An 18,415-nucleotide genomic window follows, 5' to 3' on the forward strand; every position below is an offset into this window, starting at 1 on the left:
CCACTGTGGATAATTCTTGGAAGCTTGAAATATGTTAGCTTTTACATAACCAAAGCACTTCAAATAACATTACCCAATCAAGATTTGTAAGTGTAAAACAGAGGGAGCTGTGATTTTCCCAGGGTTACTAGAAAGCTGTTTTGTGAGCAGCAGAATGACTAAAGCCTAATTTCCCATGGAGTTCTTTGTCACCAAAATCCCTGCCCCTGTCTCCTTACCACAATAGTTCAGCTCCGTCCTTATTCTTTTTAATATTTCCTCTACATAAGAGACAGAACATATCAGAACATATTGTGAGTGACTGACCCCCTGGCTGGTCTAAATGGACAGTGATGGTCAAGTTCTGCTGGCTTCTCCTCAGAGGAGACACTGCTATGTATATATCTCTTCTTTTGCCACGTTCCAATTTTCACAAAAATTTCTGAAATTTCAAAACTTTGAGACTTGAATTTCTTTTTCATATTTGAAATTGGCTACAAACTCCTAAGTCAGAGGTGGACACACAATGAAGATGCATTCTTAGGAGCTCCTTCCCACTTAGGAGATAGAGCTAAAAAGTGTCAGAGCAAGGACCAGTACCTGTCTTCCCAAGCCAGTGTTTTATTTGCAAGGATGCCAAAGTCTTGTTACAGCAGGAATGATCACGCTGAAAAATTCCCGTGCCTGAATTTGATTCCTGTATTAATTGCAGAAAGTAAGTGTTCATTTATCTGCTCTACTGAAAGCAACTGTCTACTCTACAAAACACTAGAGCTTCAGACCCACGGAGGGATATTCCTACATACCTTTCAGACTTCAGGCACCACTGCGAGCTTCCTCCAGCCTGTTCTGAGTTGCTCCAATCCCATTTCCAGCAATCCCATTGCCCACACACAAGGCTTCTTCCTGGGTAGCAGGAAAAGTACACGGAGTCTGTGCAAGTTTGCTTCCAGATCCAGTTAGCACCCTTGTTTCCCCTGCCACCTTAGACTTACTGTAGCTGTGGACAGCCACATTCTTTACGGCTCGGGCCCCGAGGGGAACGGTGTGTCGTACAGCAATGAATCACAAACTTCCCCTGTCGAAGGAAGCCATTCCAGTGTGAGCCCACACTCAAACGATGACCACCTTCATGGCTTACACGAGGGGATTTAAACAAGGAACCCACTAAAGTAAAAACTATATTCCACTGAAAAAATCCCAAATACTCTAACTGCAGATAAGCACCACATGATATCCCCTGTGGGCTAACTACAGAAGGGACTTTTAAAGCACACTCACCAGAGCATTACACGTGCAGAGCGCTTAGTGGGATGAACTGCTCGTTCCTAACTGGCACATCCCAGTTTTCCTGGAATACAAACATTCAAATTACAGCATCTGGGGGGAGAAGTAGCAAACTGCTATTGGGGGGGGGGGACCAGGAACTGCTGTAAGAGCCAAAGATCACACCGTGAGCCGCGGTGCCCGAGCTGGCGCTCCTTTGTCCCTCACTGGTGATCAGCTCCCTCCGGACGCAGCCGCGGCGGGAGCGTGCTCCGGAGGCCCGGCGGGAGCGGCGGCAGAGCCCCGCGGCCTCGGCCCGGCAGCACCCTGGAGAGAGCCCGGTCGCGCAGCGCACTCACCGCCCGGCACTGCCCTGCCCACCCCTCACACGCCACAGCCCAGATGTGCCACTAACCCCAATACTCGGTGTGCAACTGCACCAAGCAGACCCCAGTAAGTACACAGCGCTTGCATGATGCATATACCAAATTAATAATGAAAATCAGCAGGTAGATCACTGATAATTACATATAGCTGCTTCTAATATGTGGTGCAGTTCATTTTGATGGATCTGGTTCCCTCATTAACGTTTCAGGGGGTCTCTGCTTTCTAATTACGCTCTCTCTGAAAGTGTTGGCAAGGCTGCTCACTTGAGGAGGGAAACTGCAGTGCAGTACTTCATTTCAGAGCACATCATTCAATGATGGGCAGGCAAAATTACTTCACTGAGTGTTTATCTGCCCTCCTAATGGAGGTAAGGTCTAAAAACCTTTCCCTGTATGACTCTTCTACGCTTAAGTACATGAGTTCCCTGAGCTATTGAGTTTGTCTGCTTTTTAGCATTGGGCATGGCACAAAGATTTATGTTGCTCTGTGTGACCATACCAATCATCCATCACTATTAGTTACAATAAAATCTTTCTCCTTGTTTTTAAAAGCCCTTTGAATTAGATTCCATTATGAAGTTAACCTATCACAGATGGTCAAGTGCTTGTGGCATATGGAGGAGGTAAACATTCCTCAAAAACATCTTGGAGATCTAGGCTTCTAGGTCTAAGGCAAAGTCAAGGGACTTAGGTGGCTGAAGATGGTATTTTTCTCAGCCAAAACTAACAATCTGAAAGTTATAGTAGTGAGTTACCCACACTCCCTCTAGAGACAACGGGAAGGGACCAGCTTCTTCAAATAGCTCATTCTATCCTGAAACAAATAGCAAAGATAGGTGGAATGACTAAACACCTGGAGCTGCCTCTTGCTTTCCATTGGTTATGAAAATCATCTTAGAGTATCGACCTAATTGTCAAAAAAAAAATCTTAACTTATAGAAGATGAGTTTATAGTTTTTCCCCAGAATGAGACATCTGCCCAATACAGTGGTCCTGATGATAACCCTGAATGTCAAAGGGAACCAGATAAAAATATCTGAAGGGAATTCATAAAGATCTGAACACAATTATGCTATTTTAAAAAGTTTACGTCTCATATTATTCTATAGAAGCCAGTGAAATTACACTAAGTGTGAACATGACGAGAATAGCTTTGTCTCTCACACAGAAGAATAGGCTGCCTCTCTTCTTCATCTCCAGAATTTCCTTTACACTACTCCTGAGAAGGCGGCACTTTGCTTCTATTCGGAATAAGAAACACGGAAGTATATTTAAGCCATGCAAAATCCTTCCAAAAAGGGATCCAACTGTACCTATGCTGCATCTTTATGGACATTTGTGCGGCATGGACTCCCTCCCACCTCCCCCAGAATATTGCCATTGCTTGCTTTAAGCTGGGCAAGAGCATTAGCGTGGTTCAGGGACAGACATGATGCGATATACTTGCACAGGATGCCTTTGTGGTATCAGATTTTTACTCAGTTTTTGAATCATGTTCTAAGAAGACTCTACTTACCATGACCATGGTAATGTTGCTCTTACAGTGTGGAAAAACCCTTTACTGACTTTGGCAGTGGCATACTCACAGTGTGCCGTCAGCTTAATTCTGCCTGTTATATCTGTTTTTTACTGTAAGAACATTATTCCCAATGACCTTTTATTTATTTATTTTTAAACTAAACATATTAACTGCACTAATGCTTCACCAACCATTCTTATTGGCCCATTCCGGGAAGCCCTACTGGAGTAAACAACAGGTATTTCATCCAGACCTTATTCATACCACATGTCCACAACAGCCCTCTGAATAACTCTCGCTACCAACCTGATTGTGAAGAAGGTAAAATCCTAATTTTTCTATTGCATGGCACTTTAAAGATAACACTTTTTATTACAGCTTGGTTCACAACCTGGGCTTTCACCAATGTTGCTCAGAGGAGCATTTGGTTTTCTCTTTACAGGATATTTTAGCGAATGCTGTGTTTTATAAGATAAAATGATAAATGGCCTGACTTAAATGACCGGAGGGTATCTACTTTCCTGCTAGTCTATTTAAAAGGTTTCTGTGAACATTTTACACACCTTATTGTGCGACTCTGGCTGTCTAATAGCAAAGGAAACAATAGCCTCTGATGTCCACAAAGGCAGGGCATACCACACAGGTGCCATGTTTTACAACACCACTATATCTTGTCATTCAGAAGTGCTCCCTGAACAAATTACCTGTCATATTTAAAGATAAAATCTGACAGTGCCAGAGCTGACAAGTAGTCCTCAACCCTGACATACAACACGGAGCTGAATTTTGCTAGATTCATTGTAGATGGATTTGTCTTTAGAGATTCACAGCAAAGCCAACTGCTGGCAGAGCAGCAAAAATTATTTCAAAACATTGCTACTAAGTGTCAGATTTTATTAAATGGTTGCTTAAAAAAGGATAAAAAGATTCTGTGTTAGTTTTAGAAAAGAATTGCATAGAATTGTTTTTACATATTTTACTTCCCTGTAAAATAATGATGTACATTCTTTCTAAATAGTAGAAAATACTGCACGACATTTCACCAAATGTATTTTCATTGCTCTGTAACACTGGGATATATGTACACTACAAGAACCTCTGTATTTTTTTTCTTTTATCCTATGAGGTTCCGAAACATACATACAGTAAATAAGAATTAGAAAGGAATTACATACTATTTTAGTAATTACAGATATATTGTTCAAGTAGCTACTGTTGAAAGTTTGGAGATTTTGCTTTAGATAAATAAACAGTGTTGCTTCGGTACCACTTACCACTGCAATGCTGAAGGGAACAGAGGGGTTATCTTACACAACTGTCAGATACAAATGGCAGAGACGATGGCAGATTGGCAGAAAGCTGGGGGGTACTGTAGAGGTGTGTTAAAATTCTAGCTCAGAATTGCTTTTAAATCAATCTCTTTTTGTTTTGTTTTGGGTTTCTCAGCGGTAAAAGAGCCACATAACATTCAGCTGCTTGTGTAGCTCTTTGGACCCATTTTATGCATGCATTAGATCACTGCGCATTTAACTCCTTCCTTGACCGCATAGTTTTTGCATGTATAACTGGTAAGATTTTTCTCTTCCTTCTCATCAACCATTAGTAACAAGCTGTATGCTTGCTCTCAAGAAGAAAAAAGCCCTCAAATATTATCTACAGTTCAATATTCCACATTTTGTCAAATCATTTCATAGAGAAAGCCTTAACATTGAAGCTTCTTTCTGCTCTACACTGTGCCTTCCATAAGCCTAGTTTGAAAATATTCTAGTTTAAGTTAAATACTCAGTGAAGGGGGAAATGGGAGAGGCCACTGACACACCTGAAGCGAGTAGATATTACCCAGAGGATGTCTGGGGACAAGTCAAACTGCCGGACTGGGAACGGAGGACAGAGGCGAGTCTAACCAGCCATCCCAAAAGGCAGCTGTCGTTACAAGCACAAACCACACAGCTGAATTAGGCTTCTTTGAGGAAACAGGACAGGGAGCTATGAGGGTGCTCAGCAGGCAGTGTCCCCGCTCGGGCAGGCGGGAGTGACTGGGCTGCAGCCGCGGCTGCGACGGGTTTGTGGTGACAAAGCTGTGCTACGGCCGGAGTCTGGGCCAGCGGTACGTGCAAGAGTCCTGCACACCCAAAAGGGATATGTGCTGTTAGTCAAGCAAGGAGCAATGACCGGACAGCTTACCGCTCCATCTTCCATGGAAAGCTGGCACACGCTGTGGCTGGAATCACAAAATTGAGAAATACGTGGCCAGAGACAGCTGAGCTCTCAGGTGCTGCCCATGTATCTAATTTATATTTCTGCCACTGACCTGATATGGAAATCAGACTTTGAATTTAAGAATAAATGGGCCAATATTCTGGGATGCCTTGTCCTTTCTGGGAATCGGTAACTTCAGAAGGGCAAACAAAACACCTCTGCATCTGATATGCAAGTCTATGTGCGCTCCAGGGGTGCCTCTTGCGATTTTACCTGCTGGATAAGAAACTGTCTGTGGCCATCCCAGGTGCGTTTAGCACAAGAGGAGAATAACTCTGACTTCACTGGGGTGGTCCTCATGTGGATAGACCTCACTGTCTCCAGTGGAAGAGCTGCCCATGGGAGCTTCTTATTCCCAATCACAAATTTTTTCCACTGTATGGATGTCTACTAGTCACATAACACTAAAAAAGTTCTCTGATTTCTCCATCATCCTGTATTTCCTGTGAAGTATGGCCTATTTATAGTATTTCCTATTAAGTGCTCCTATAAAGTTAGGAATAGTGTTAGCAAAAATTGTAGTTGTCATTCTCCTGGGCTGTATCAAGCCTTACTTGAGGATGGATCCTCTCTCAAGTTGTTGTGGCAGCACTTTGCCGAGAGAGAACCGAGCCATTACGGGAGGCAGACGTGCCGACCCGCTGGCTGGGCAGCCGCGCATTTGAACCACCGGCGTCGGCACAGCCTCGAGCCGGGAGGAGCTAGCTGGGGCTACGGCGTCTAGAAGGGGTGAATCCTCGGAGACACCTTTGCATGCACTTCTGTACCATACGGGCAAGCGCCAAATGCACATTGTGATAAGCAGCTGAGAGGAGGGTACGCCCAAAAGGTGATTGAAATGAGTGAATTTAAGGTTTTGCAGATAAATAAAAAAGCTTGGAAAGTGTTACTTTGGACATATACTTTGTTTAAACATCAGTATTGGAAAGAAACTCTGCATGATCTAAAAATCATACGTATTTATTACATATTGGCAAAAATTAGTTTGTAGTATGGATTTTTTTTTTAAAAGACCGGTCTGTTCCCAGCTTGTTTCATGCACATTTGATTCTGGCTTCTGAGAATACTGGGAGATGAAATAATACGAGAGTTTGCAACCTTTAATAGTGGTAACACCATAACTTAGTCTTCACTAATGGTGCTGGTGAGTTGTACCCCAGGTGACCTGCTAGCATGTGCACTAGCGAAAGTGAAATTAAAGCGCTGCTGCACAACAAGCTTTTCACTATATTGATTTTCCTTCTACTAGCTGGGAGTTCTGGTAAAGAACAATAGATCTAATAATATCGGCATAGGAAAGAAACTAAGAAACAGTGAGCTCTTCAAAATAAGTAGGTCAAACCACAATCAATTTCCAGATTTGAAATTATGTTTTTAAAATGTATGTTTAATACAAGACCTTGTTCCATGTCTATCAAGTCAAAGCTTGTAAGGTTTAAAGTTCCTGAACGACTGCTTTATCAGGTAGCTGGAGATAGGCCCCAGAGGTTAAGCAATAAAAGGGAAACAAAAATAACTTAACAGTTTCTGCAGCTAGTTGAACCTAGCAACAGCTCCTTAAACAGCTTTTACATTCCTCAGGTTTGAAATGCCATAAAGCCGCAAGATGCATTGAAAAGCTACGAATTTGCTAAGTAGGATTTCACTTCCTCTTGTTATTAGAAGTCATTAAATTTATTAGATGTTAGTAAAATCCCTGTAAGCAGAAAATATGAAGGCTTATAAAACAGTGCTCTTTATTTTCAGCCTAATAACTAAGATGCAGCTAGAAACAGGATCATAACAGTAGCCTAATTTATGAAGTGCCATTAGTTCGGAAATTTTAGTGGTACTTACAGTAGATGCATTATGCAACAAATTCTACTCATACCCAATGAAATAAAATATAATTATTTGGAATATAAGTAAACATGGAGGATGTAATATAGATCAGACTGGAACTTGCATATTTGTTATCTTTGATAAGATATAAGATGATTCAGATGAAAACACTCAAATCGCCCTCTTCACTCATTGAAAAAGCAAGTATCCAGAGTGATAGGAGGAATCTTTTACAGACTTTCTCCATTTCTTTTTACTTGTTCATAAAGTCAATTCAAATTTTTTGTGTTGTGTTGCTGGTTCTTTAATTTGAATGACCTTGGAATAAAAAAGACAACAGAAGAAAAGGTTTTAAAAAATCCACTTCTAGTTATGAATGTGCTATATAGCAAAATAAAGACATTGACTGACAGATGAACTGCACATCTCAAACTTCAGGAATATAACTTCAGACCTTTTAATTCAGAAACATAAGACTTATGCTGAAGGGAAAGTAGAATATCTCTTAGCTTTAGCTGAGCCTACACCCCTGGTGGCAAACTTTTATTTGCAGGGTGATAAATGTATGTTGGGGGTCCTGCCATCTATGATAAAAGGACAACAAGTCTCTCTCCCCAAAGAGGACTCAGGCTTTTATGAGAGCTCTTCTGCAGAAAGGCTGGAATTAGAGTAAAATTCCAAATGCAACATGCAATGCTTAATCAGGTGACGCTAATCGGTAAAGTGCAGAGGGGTTCTCCTTGCGGTGAGAGACTTTCCTTCTCCCTTATTCAACAAAAGCCACGATGCATCTCCAGAATTTGGAATGAAACTTTTCTGCTTTCTCCCCGATTCTTAGCATGGGGAACTGGACGTTGCCTTTGGGGGCTGGCCTGCACGAGGGACTTTGCAAGCAACTGCATTCCAGAGGCAAGTTTTCAGTTTTCCTTTTTTTGCAGGACACATTCCTCCCACGGCACCAACGTACATCAGGTGCAGCAACTATCGGTTCATTTCAACCCTGTTGCAGCATGAGTACCTGCCCTTCCTTAGCCACCCATGCAGAGCAGGCGTCCTGATTAGTCTCTGCCCCATTTAAGACAAGCTGTTCTTGAGTGAAGAGACTGAAAGAGTGCTTTACTTACCCCATAAGATGCTAACCCTTGAGTGAAGGGCAGTGAAGTCTCCTTGTGCTCATATACCCCCCCAAAAGGCCCTCTGCTAGTTGTACCCTTTTTTTTTGGAAAGGTTGCTAGTGCTGTGTGTTTTATCTATCTTATAAAAGGTTAAGAGACAGGAAATTCTAGGGAATCTTTGGCTCCAAGATAGCTAGAAAAAAGAACAGCTTAAGGAAGCCTAGATCACAGGGAAACATTGCTTGGTCTTGCTAGATGAATGTAATACGTGTTACAATTAACTGCAAGAAATGTTCCACAATAATACTGATTTCTCAAATGGGCCTTCCTGCAGTTGCTCATACACTCACTTTTTTTGGTTAAGTCAATTAAACTTTTTCTAAAGCCAAGGAAAGAATGTTCTAGGCTCAGAAACCAGATTTCTTAGCTCTTGGATGCCTTGCTGACTCTAAGCTGGAGAATTTGTGACTAATGCTCTCTGTCAACTCTTTTTGGCTAGGAGACTTCGTTCTATCCTGGCAAGCAGAGACCTGGCCTCTGTTATTTGTGCTTTCGTCACCTCTTGGCTGGAATCTGGTAGTGCAGAATAGCAGGGCATACAGCCTTTGGCATTAAAGCAACTCCAAGTAATATAAAACGCTGCAGTGCATCTCAGCAACACGGGCACGTGCACATCAAATCTCTCTGCTGTACTCTACAATGGTATCTACAGAATATCTAACAAAATTTAAAGCACTGGCTTGCTCTGTGATCTGAGTCTGGGGTAGGCTTAGACTTTAGGATATCTGCAGCTCTGAGACGAAGGCAACTGAGGAATACTCCATTCCTTTGACATAGCAGAACCCTCCACGGAAAGCTACTGTGAGTGGGAGGTAAAACTGAAATGAAATTCCCCAGAAACAACAGATTTCACAAATTTCACCACCATTTTCTCCATGTGCAAGATGCATTTCTTTGAGGTTGTCTTACTTAACATAACTACACGTTTTAAACTGTAAATTCTACTGCAAAACATTTATAGAAAATGCACCGTTTATATATGCAAACTGCTTTCTGCAGTGCTGTTGGGCACAGAGTTACTATGGTCCCACGGTATAAGAGCTGAATATGAGAAGTGTGAGCTTGCATAGCCAGGAGAATATCTCCTAAACCTAGTAGAAGATCCATAAACCTGTACTGAGGGAATCACTATTATAGGGGTAAAAGTTAGTGTGTCTGTTTATGGTATGACTCTTATCAAAATGACGGAAACTAATCTTACCAAAGTAACAGAAATTAATTTGCCTTAATAGAACACCTGCAATATAATTACGGTTTAATTCCACCACCTTCAACAATAACAACAAACTCCCCATTATCTCTTTTAACTATTTACCATCATTAAATTGTTAGTACAAGTAAATGAGGATAATTTGGGCCCACCTAACTTGGGCATGTGATACAGTTAAGGTACAGAGTCACTCCACTGAAGAGTAGATTCAGAGCACCTTTGAGTTTACTACTTTGGAGAAGCTTCCCTTTCACTATTAACCACACAGAAAACTTAAAGAAATTAATTCCTCCATCTAGGCACATAAAGTCAGATGGTGTGAAAAGCACGCTCCTCTTACCCCAGCTTCTTCCGTTCACTGCAACAACCAGATATTGAAGATGAGAGCTAACACCTTCTGGAGGACAAATGATAGACAAAAAGATTCTTTAAGTGGTTTATTTTAAAAATGTGGGTAAATTAGCAAACACATATTACATAAACTTAAATATCACAGTGCATCTCACAGTTCTATATAAACAGTCAAGTTTATATAGTCACAAGTAGCAGTAGCAAATAAGCAAGTAGCAAAAAGTCCTATTAAATTGGTTGGAAAATAAACCTACTTGAGAGTATGCTATCTGATACATAATTTTTAGGGGTTTTTTTGCTTTGAAGCCATGTCAGCCTAACAGAGAAAACATCTTGTTGCCAAAATTACTGTTAATAATGGCACAAATGGGAAAGAAAGGGCATCAGTGGACAGAAGGGAGGGAACAGCAATGAAAGAATTGTGGAATGCTTTGATAATGTTTGGGTAATAAATTATTAGGATGTTCACCAAAATAGCTAGAGAAGTAGTTCTCATAGTAAAGTATTACCAGACCACAAAATAGGTACCAGACAAAAAGTGCTAGCAGGTGCACAACAAACATTCCTGTGTGCTCCAGCAATATATCTTCACCTTGCTAAATAGCACCCAAATGCTCACAGGGTATTCTTTCAAGAGTTTCCTAGTACAGCAGTTACACGACCTTGGAGGACTGTCCAGCGAATGTATTTAGAACAGCTAAAAGTGTGTGCATATTCTCCATGGAATAATTTAACAGTTCCAATAAAATTTACCTTTTCCCATTGTGGGCGCAGGGACTTGGAATGTGACTAAAACATTCACTGGAAAGTTTAATCAAAAACTAGAAGGCCTGAAAGATCTCTATTATACATGTATTATATAATTATATAATAATTATATATAATAAAATTGTATTAAAATACTGTATATTTTAATAAAGTTAAAATATATAAATTGCTTATTGCATATGTTGTATTTTTATATATTATGCATTATATGAGGAGGACAAATTCCAGTTTCATGTTCAGATCCCAGTGTATTTTTGGAGAAAAATAACTTCTATGAGAGCTTCTTTAATCAGTAAATTGAGCTGATTAACTGGAAGTAACTGAGACAGGGCAGCGACGGAGCATTACATTTGCTCTGCTGCAGAGTTAGCATTCTGCACACGGCTGCACTTTTGCCCTCTACCTCAGTTTCCCTGTGTGAAGCATCTTGAGATCTGAAGATAAAAAGCCACTTTAAAATATTAGCAAAACTAGTTGGTAAATTTTCGGTGAAATTTTTAAGGAAAGGACCTTGGAAAATTTTTTCCCATTACATATAAACTACCAATCCAATCCAATGAAATTGGAAAAATCTGAGGAGAAACTTATGAAAATATAAAGGGCATTTAACTGCATTAATTTTTTTCATGTAGACATTTACCTTCCACACGAAATCAAGCTTCTAAGGACTTGCTGGATAGTAAAAAAAAAAACCTAGTCATACATGCTTAGTTTCAAAGTTATCTTACAACTCAGAGAGAGAAATGAATGTATACTATATTAAAAACAATCATCACAGCCCTTTAAATGATTGTGTAGTTTAGCTTTGAATGCAATTCAACCTAATAGAGGCTTTAATGGCTTCTGACAGATTGTTCCACTGATCAAGGGACATGTATGAAAATAACTGCTTACTAAACCCTGATTTGATTTTAAGAAAAGAAAACTGAAGGTTAATGGTAAACAGAAGTTGATTGTTCACATTTTCACTGAAATAACTCTGACTGACCTGTTCTTAGAAGCACTGAAATAAAGGATAATGGGAATCCTATACACCTGACTTTTTACTTCAGTCTCTAATCAAGGGGACTAATCAGACCAAGATGTGTTGGCATGAAAGCAAGTATTTGAAGATACAGAGGGGGAGGGGAGCAGCATTTGTGACCAGATTCTGATTCATCATGGACAAGCACTGTAAAACCGGTGCGGTATTAGAGGATATAAACTGTAGAATAGTATGTCCTTTCTACCGTGTGAATTACGAGTGCTCTGCACAAACCACAAACCATAGACACGTAGGCAAGTTTTCATATTGTGTGTGAAGTGCTTACACCCAACATCAGCATTTTAATGTAATCAGTTTATCAATTATTTGTTGGCTTCCATTTGACATGCTATTCGGCCAATTCTGCAGCCTCAGTAAGTACAGTGTTTTTACAAACGTATAAATTATCTTCTCTTATTTCATAAGTGTGCCAATTTAATGTGAAAAGGAGAGATGAATGTAAATTAAGATGCAAACCTAGCAAAACAGGATGAGTCTCAGTTTGGGCTGGAGAGAGAAAGGAACAGGCTTCCATTATGGATTGCCTCTGCTCTCACAGCTGGGACACAGTGATGGCCAAAATTGGGCAGGTTGGGAGGCCTCAGAGATGCTGAACATCAACCTTTTCACCTAACGTTTTTTTTTTTTTTTTTTTTTCCCACTACTGGGCTGACAGCTCAGTGAGCGTGGGGCTGAGCTCTGCAGCGTGCTGTGGGGAGTGTACTAGCTGTCTTGGCTGGGACGAGGAATCTCACTGTGAAAAGAGTGTTTTGTCTGTTTTCCCGAATCTTTTCCACAGCAGCTCACGTGCCTGGTGAGATGGTTCAAAAGATAAGCTGCAACAACTTGAACCTCGACATGAAACAGATGTTGAGTGGAGGTACCTGGTCCACTGAGATCTAGGAGGACAGAGGTGGAGGGAGGAGGCGGGAAATGGGGACAGGGCTTTCTCATGCCACTCCTTACAGTGGAACAGCAGCTTTTCCCGATGCCTTACCTTGGCACAAGACGACAGTGGTCAGCTCCCAGTAAAAAGCTGAGGACCAGCTGTCAGGGGTGAAAAGGGGGGTTAAGGAGCTAACATTAACTTTGCACCAGGTGGTAACAATTAAGACACAGGGCATGACCTGCACTGTACAAGTTACTGCTGGATGATTCCCATATGACTTCAGTTAATAAACTGTGGCCTTGTGAAACCACACCCCTCTCATCCTCCTCCCCTCCTCTCATCCCACCTTAGACATCAGCTTCTGGCCTAATTTCATCTCTGTTGCATTAAACCTGTCTGAGGCACTGGAATTTGGGCTATTGGGATAGCGCTACAGTAACTGAGACATGAGCAATGCCCACCGTTAACATGCCAGAATCTTTCAGCTACGCTTTGTGATCAGTTTTGGTATTTTTTTTGTTCCTTTTTTGCTGTTGTGATGGCACTGGAATCCCTGAATCTGTCCTGCAGCACTGAGAAGTCTAGCATGATTTGAAAAGACAACTTGTTAAGTAAATCACTTCATTACCAGAGAAACTAAAAACCGTTTCTGGATAATAATAAGATAACTGAGTTAGACATTTATTATGCTGCATGTTACCCATCCTGGACATTTTCCAGTAGATAATTACTCACGGTATTCTTTTTACACTTTAGATAATAGGACTCTTTTGTAAAGCTCAGAGCATAAGAATGATGCCTTTAAAATCTACTATACTGAGATTAATATTTTGTATTTACTTAATCTTTTAACAACAAGAAAGAACCTGTAAGATAAAATATTTTCATATGTGGAGATATGAATAAAGCATTATGAAAATATTTCTAATTTACATGGCATAACACAGCAGTTTTCTATCACATAATTAAAAATGGCCTTTACCTTTCATCCCCCAAACTACAGAAACAATAAAAGTTTTTCATTTTCTGCCAACATTTTCTTTTTCTCAGTGTAAACTAACTCTGTATCAGATTTTTTAAAGAAAGCCTCTGCCTTGAGCTTTTCATTTGTATTGGTTCCATGTTCAGTCAGTAGCTTTTGTAAAATTGATTAATACTGTCTAAAGGCAAGTGCAGACAGGCAAACAGATCTGTATCTTCTGTAATCCATTTAGCCTGACACACACGTGCAAGTGAACTATTTTACCTTAATTCTTTCATGGCTGATGAGAAGTAAATGTAAGCAAAGTCGTGAACTTCACCATTTGAAAAGAATCACCGAATCTAACATTAGAAGTTAATTTGTGCTCCTCCCTCTTCCCTGAAACAATCTGACCTTGGTCTTCAGGCATCTAGAGTATCCAGACTTGGCCAACAGTTGCTATACATAGAACATCCATTAGAGACTGTGTTAAGAATGTTTTTTAGCCCATCCAAAACAGTACTGGGTATTTAATGCTGGAATATGAGTGGATTGGTAAGGTCACTGCAACATGAGCTAAATTATAATTATTTAAATGAAATAAAGAAAAATTTGAAGTATTTTTCTGTTTCTAATAAATGCCTCAAACACAGCAATACTTATGCTTGGCCAATCAGTTTTCTTTTATAGATATTTACCTGTAAGGATGTTCTTCTCTTAGGCACTACTGTATATTTCAAACAGTTGCATCAACCTTACTGATGCCTTTGCCATCAGCTCCTGTGGACTGTGGAGAAATGAAACCTTTTTACGCTGCTGTTTTCCCCCTGAATTCAATCAAATTACACTGATTTACATGATGTGAGACTGGAATGCAACACAGAGCATTAATTCTCTTTAACCACTCGATTACTGGTATTTTGCCAGTGAAACTTAGGTCTTACCCATTCCTAAGGTTTTCATTTGCTTGAGTCTATGCCATTGCCATCCATGGCTTCAATGGGTGCTATCTGACTGCACTGAGGCTGGTGGTACAAGTTCAGTTAATTCACTGACTTAAATCATCAGCATACACAAGTATGTATTTTTAAACATTGTATTATTGCTGCTCCCAGTTTCCTAATATAAGAGAAAAAAATAGTGTTCTTTCACTACTGCTGGAAATAATTTTTTGCCAATCATTCTTTAATAGCTGCATTTCTACTTCAACTGCAAACTACATCGATGTGCCTTCTCTACCCTTTATGGCTGTCAAATTCATTTCAATATTGTGATCCCCATGGTTCTAGCAGTGCCTAATTAAACACAAAATAATCATAAAGTAACAGCATAAACAAACAATCCCCTCAAACCCTATGTTAACAGTGTTGCATCATTTGCTTGTTTGAATTCATCGTGCTCATTTCCAAAGTAATATCTGTTTCTGTGAGAACTGCATTTTTCAAAAGCAAATTCCCACATCTTCAGCTAGCTTTTCTCTAAGTGATCTCCAAAGTAAACAGCATTTAGTGTGGCATTAATCCAAATATATGCCACTTGCCCACTGGTAAAGGGAGCCTTAGCTAGTGCAGGAAGAGAAAAGCTGTGCTTATAATGTACCATTCTTTCAAAATATTAAGAAAATTGTGGCACAAGAGACAACAGCTAAATTGTGGGGATCAAGGTCACAACATAATGAAACCTAATTTAAATAATATCTTGTTCTTTGAAGAAGCTTTACATTCTGAAGGGTGGCTAACAGCTTTAGCAAAAGTCCAGGAATATAATGGAAAATACTTGATCCAGGTCTTCATCCTTTTGCTGCCATAGCTATGTCAAAGGTTTTAAGACGTACAATCTCTACTTGATATAATTGTCCTGGCAAAAGATGGTAGGTGTGGACACAGCTTTATACCAGGAAAACTGAATTTTTGCTGGAACAGCTTCTTTAGCTCCAGGGAGGTCTGGCATATGTTACACTGTCAAAAATACAGTTTCGGCAGTACAAACCTCCTCCACACACAGAATGCTTTGCCAATAGAATATACTGGTATACTCTGGGTAAGCCTAGCCTCGACAGTGATTTTAAATAGAAGATTAACACAGGAGGCATATTCCATTTCTTGGTGGCAACGACAAGTGCTGAATCTTAAGGTTTTTTTGGAGTGGTAATCCAGACTGAGTGCTGTTTCACTATAATCTAATTTTCTTCTGCTTTTTATCACAACAGAAAAGGCATATACCAGCTGAAGTTAGAATAACAACTTAACAAAATGAAAAATCCCCCTCGTTCAGGAATGCTCCCGTACAGTCCAGCATAGAATTGTTCTTTTTATAGAATATTAATATAAAAAGATCTCAAGCAACTTCATTTCTCACAGTCTTCTGACATTGTACTCATGGCTAGATCAACATAGACGCTGCAATGCCTGGTAACACAGAGCTCAAATCTAATTTGCCAGGGGGCCTGACACCCAAAATGAAAATCCCCAATTAGGTCCATTAGTTCCCTAGCTAATGCATTGGGAGACCTGGCCTCAGGAAGGATTCACAACAGGCAGAACCAAGTAAGGCTTGGGAACCTAATTCCGAGCTCTAGGGAGCCCGGAGACAAGATTCACATTGGAAAACTCTCTTAGAGTTGGGGGATTAAGTCATCTGGCTTGAGGTACTCCAGGATCCATGTCAGGACACTCCTCCAGGAGCTTGTCATCTGAACAAATGCTCTGACAAGGAACTACTGTTTAAAGGATTTATCCACCATCTCTTCCAGCTCTGTCTGCACTACTGAACAAAGACGTCACTATCCTGTGTGCACAGCTCCATCCTGGAGATGTCCACAAGACTAACTCCAAACTCACTCCTATGGCCTCTCATGGGGGGAAGTGAAGGGTGCGTAGGCCTTGCATTGCTGAAACCTGCTGAGCCAGAGGCTGTTCCAGGCACTCACAAAAGCTGAAATTCAGATGTCAAGGGAGCTTGAGAAAACATATATACCTATGGGTGCTAGGGTTGATGGGAATTAGAGGGAGGAAGGGAGAACCTAGGCTGGCGTTCTGGACTTCAAGTCTTAAAATCCACCTGTAGGTATGGGGCCTGGTCTTTTTCATTGAGAGACAATAACTATGGTTAGAGGCTGTGCAGAGGCCGGTAAAAACACAAATTTACATTGACACATAAAACAACACACGACCGAGGAACCATACAGATCACCCTAACTAAAAGACTTCTTTCCAAATGATGAGCATTAATAATTCTAGGCTGGAAGGTCACCTATTATGCTACCTACTGAACAAGATTTTGTAGATTAGCAATTACTTCTTCAAGATCATATGGCAGAGGCATATTACTGTCATCATCTATCCAGAAGGGATGGCATTCCGGTTTCTGGTCTTCTGGCAATCTCTCTGCTGCTTTTGACTGGCATCTGAAAAGAAAGGAAAGCAGAAGAACTACTTAAGTAAAGGTATAACAAGAAACTGAATACTCGGTGAGAATACACTTGTGCATTAATTTAAAGAGAGTTGAAAATAAAAAAGAACGACCATGTTTTCTAAGCAAATGGATTGTTCACTTACAGTGAAGTTGCTTTGGTTTCTGCTATAAGCTTTGTATTTGCTACAGGGATTTCTCAAAAAGCCAATCACAGAGAAAACTTGGTTAGTGTATCTTTATATGGTGAATTATTTTCTCATTATCTCAGCTGTTATTTAAAGTACGTGATTAAACCATTATCAGATTTACATGTTTGTGGGTTTCCAATGTATTACTAGATTATTGAGAAAGATTAAACTGAATTTACTGCATTAAGGTCAGGGGGGATAGATTAAACAATATTAAAGAATCCAGACTAGCTTTGTAGATTCTAGAGATTTACAAGTGTATCAACCTGCTTAGCTCTGAAAAAAGCAATATAAAAAGAGAAAATTCTATAAACGGAAATGGATGTTAATAACAACTTCCAATGATGAATAGGTGGACAAAACTTCAATAAAATTAAATTAAAAGGTTAGTGTGTGTTAGTACCCAGAGAAAATGTTTAAATTACAGTGTTTTTTATTAAATGGATTATTCATCAATACTAGTGAAGTCTAATTATAATATTCAACTAAATTTCAGCCCGCAGAGGAAAGTTTTGTAACTGGCAACCGTCACGTTTCTTAAGATTAGGTAGTAACACAGCATGCTGCATCAGAAGATTTGTCACAGTTCAAGGAGGGTTTCTCCCCCTCTCCGTTCCCCTCCCCTCAAACAATTTGCATGTTGCTGATTAATTAGTTGCTGTTAGTAAAGGGACAAGACAAAGGCTAAGCTTAATTATAATTTTTTTATATACTGCAGGTCAATGTAGTTCCTCAAGAAGATAATCTTAGAAATAAATTGTTTTATCTCGTTAGACATCTTTTAAAAATTATTTTCTATAAAGCATGTAATTGTTGTAACGATTTTAAAGTTGTTTTGAACACATATCACAGGTGCCTTTCTCGTCTGTAAAAGTGCTCTGAAGTACTGACACACGCAACTTCCTGTCTGCACGGCCGGCCTCCTGGAAGAGACTGTTCCTAAATGAAAGATGTCCTCTTCTCTTGGGAATTATTAATGGCAGTGTAATACCCAGGAGAAAACATACTTCAGCTTTACACCCATGCTGGTGTGTGGTTAATTGCCGCACCAGCATCCTGGGCACTCAATCCATCGTACATTACACCACAAGGACAGTATTAACACATAACATTCCAATATATCTTCAGCTCTCCACATCAGCCCCTGATAATAGCATCTGTTAACATGCACTAAGTACTATTATGTAGCACATCACTTCATAAAT

The 18,415-nt window shown here is 40.0% G+C and overlaps 1 protein-coding gene across 1 annotated transcript in view; it reads right to left on the minus strand.

Moving 5' to 3' along the window:
* Positions 1-10,039: 10,039 nt before the first annotated feature.
* FTO (FTO alpha-ketoglutarate dependent dioxygenase) overlaps positions 10,040-18,415 on the minus strand; it is a 256,777-nt gene continuing 248,401 nt past the window's right edge. The window contains exon 9 of the mRNA XM_062586153.1: positions 10,040-17,014. Coding sequence (XP_062442137.1) covers positions 16,873-17,014 — 142 coding nt within the window. The 3' untranslated portion in view covers positions 10,040-16,872. The remainder of the gene's footprint in view (positions 17,015-18,415) is intronic.

This window comes from Rhea pennata, chromosome 13 (genome assembly GCF_028389875.1).
Source record: "Rhea pennata isolate bPtePen1 chromosome 13, bPtePen1.pri, whole genome shotgun sequence".
Classification (NCBI taxonomy): domain Eukaryota; kingdom Metazoa; phylum Chordata; class Aves; order Rheiformes; family Rheidae; genus Rhea; species Rhea pennata.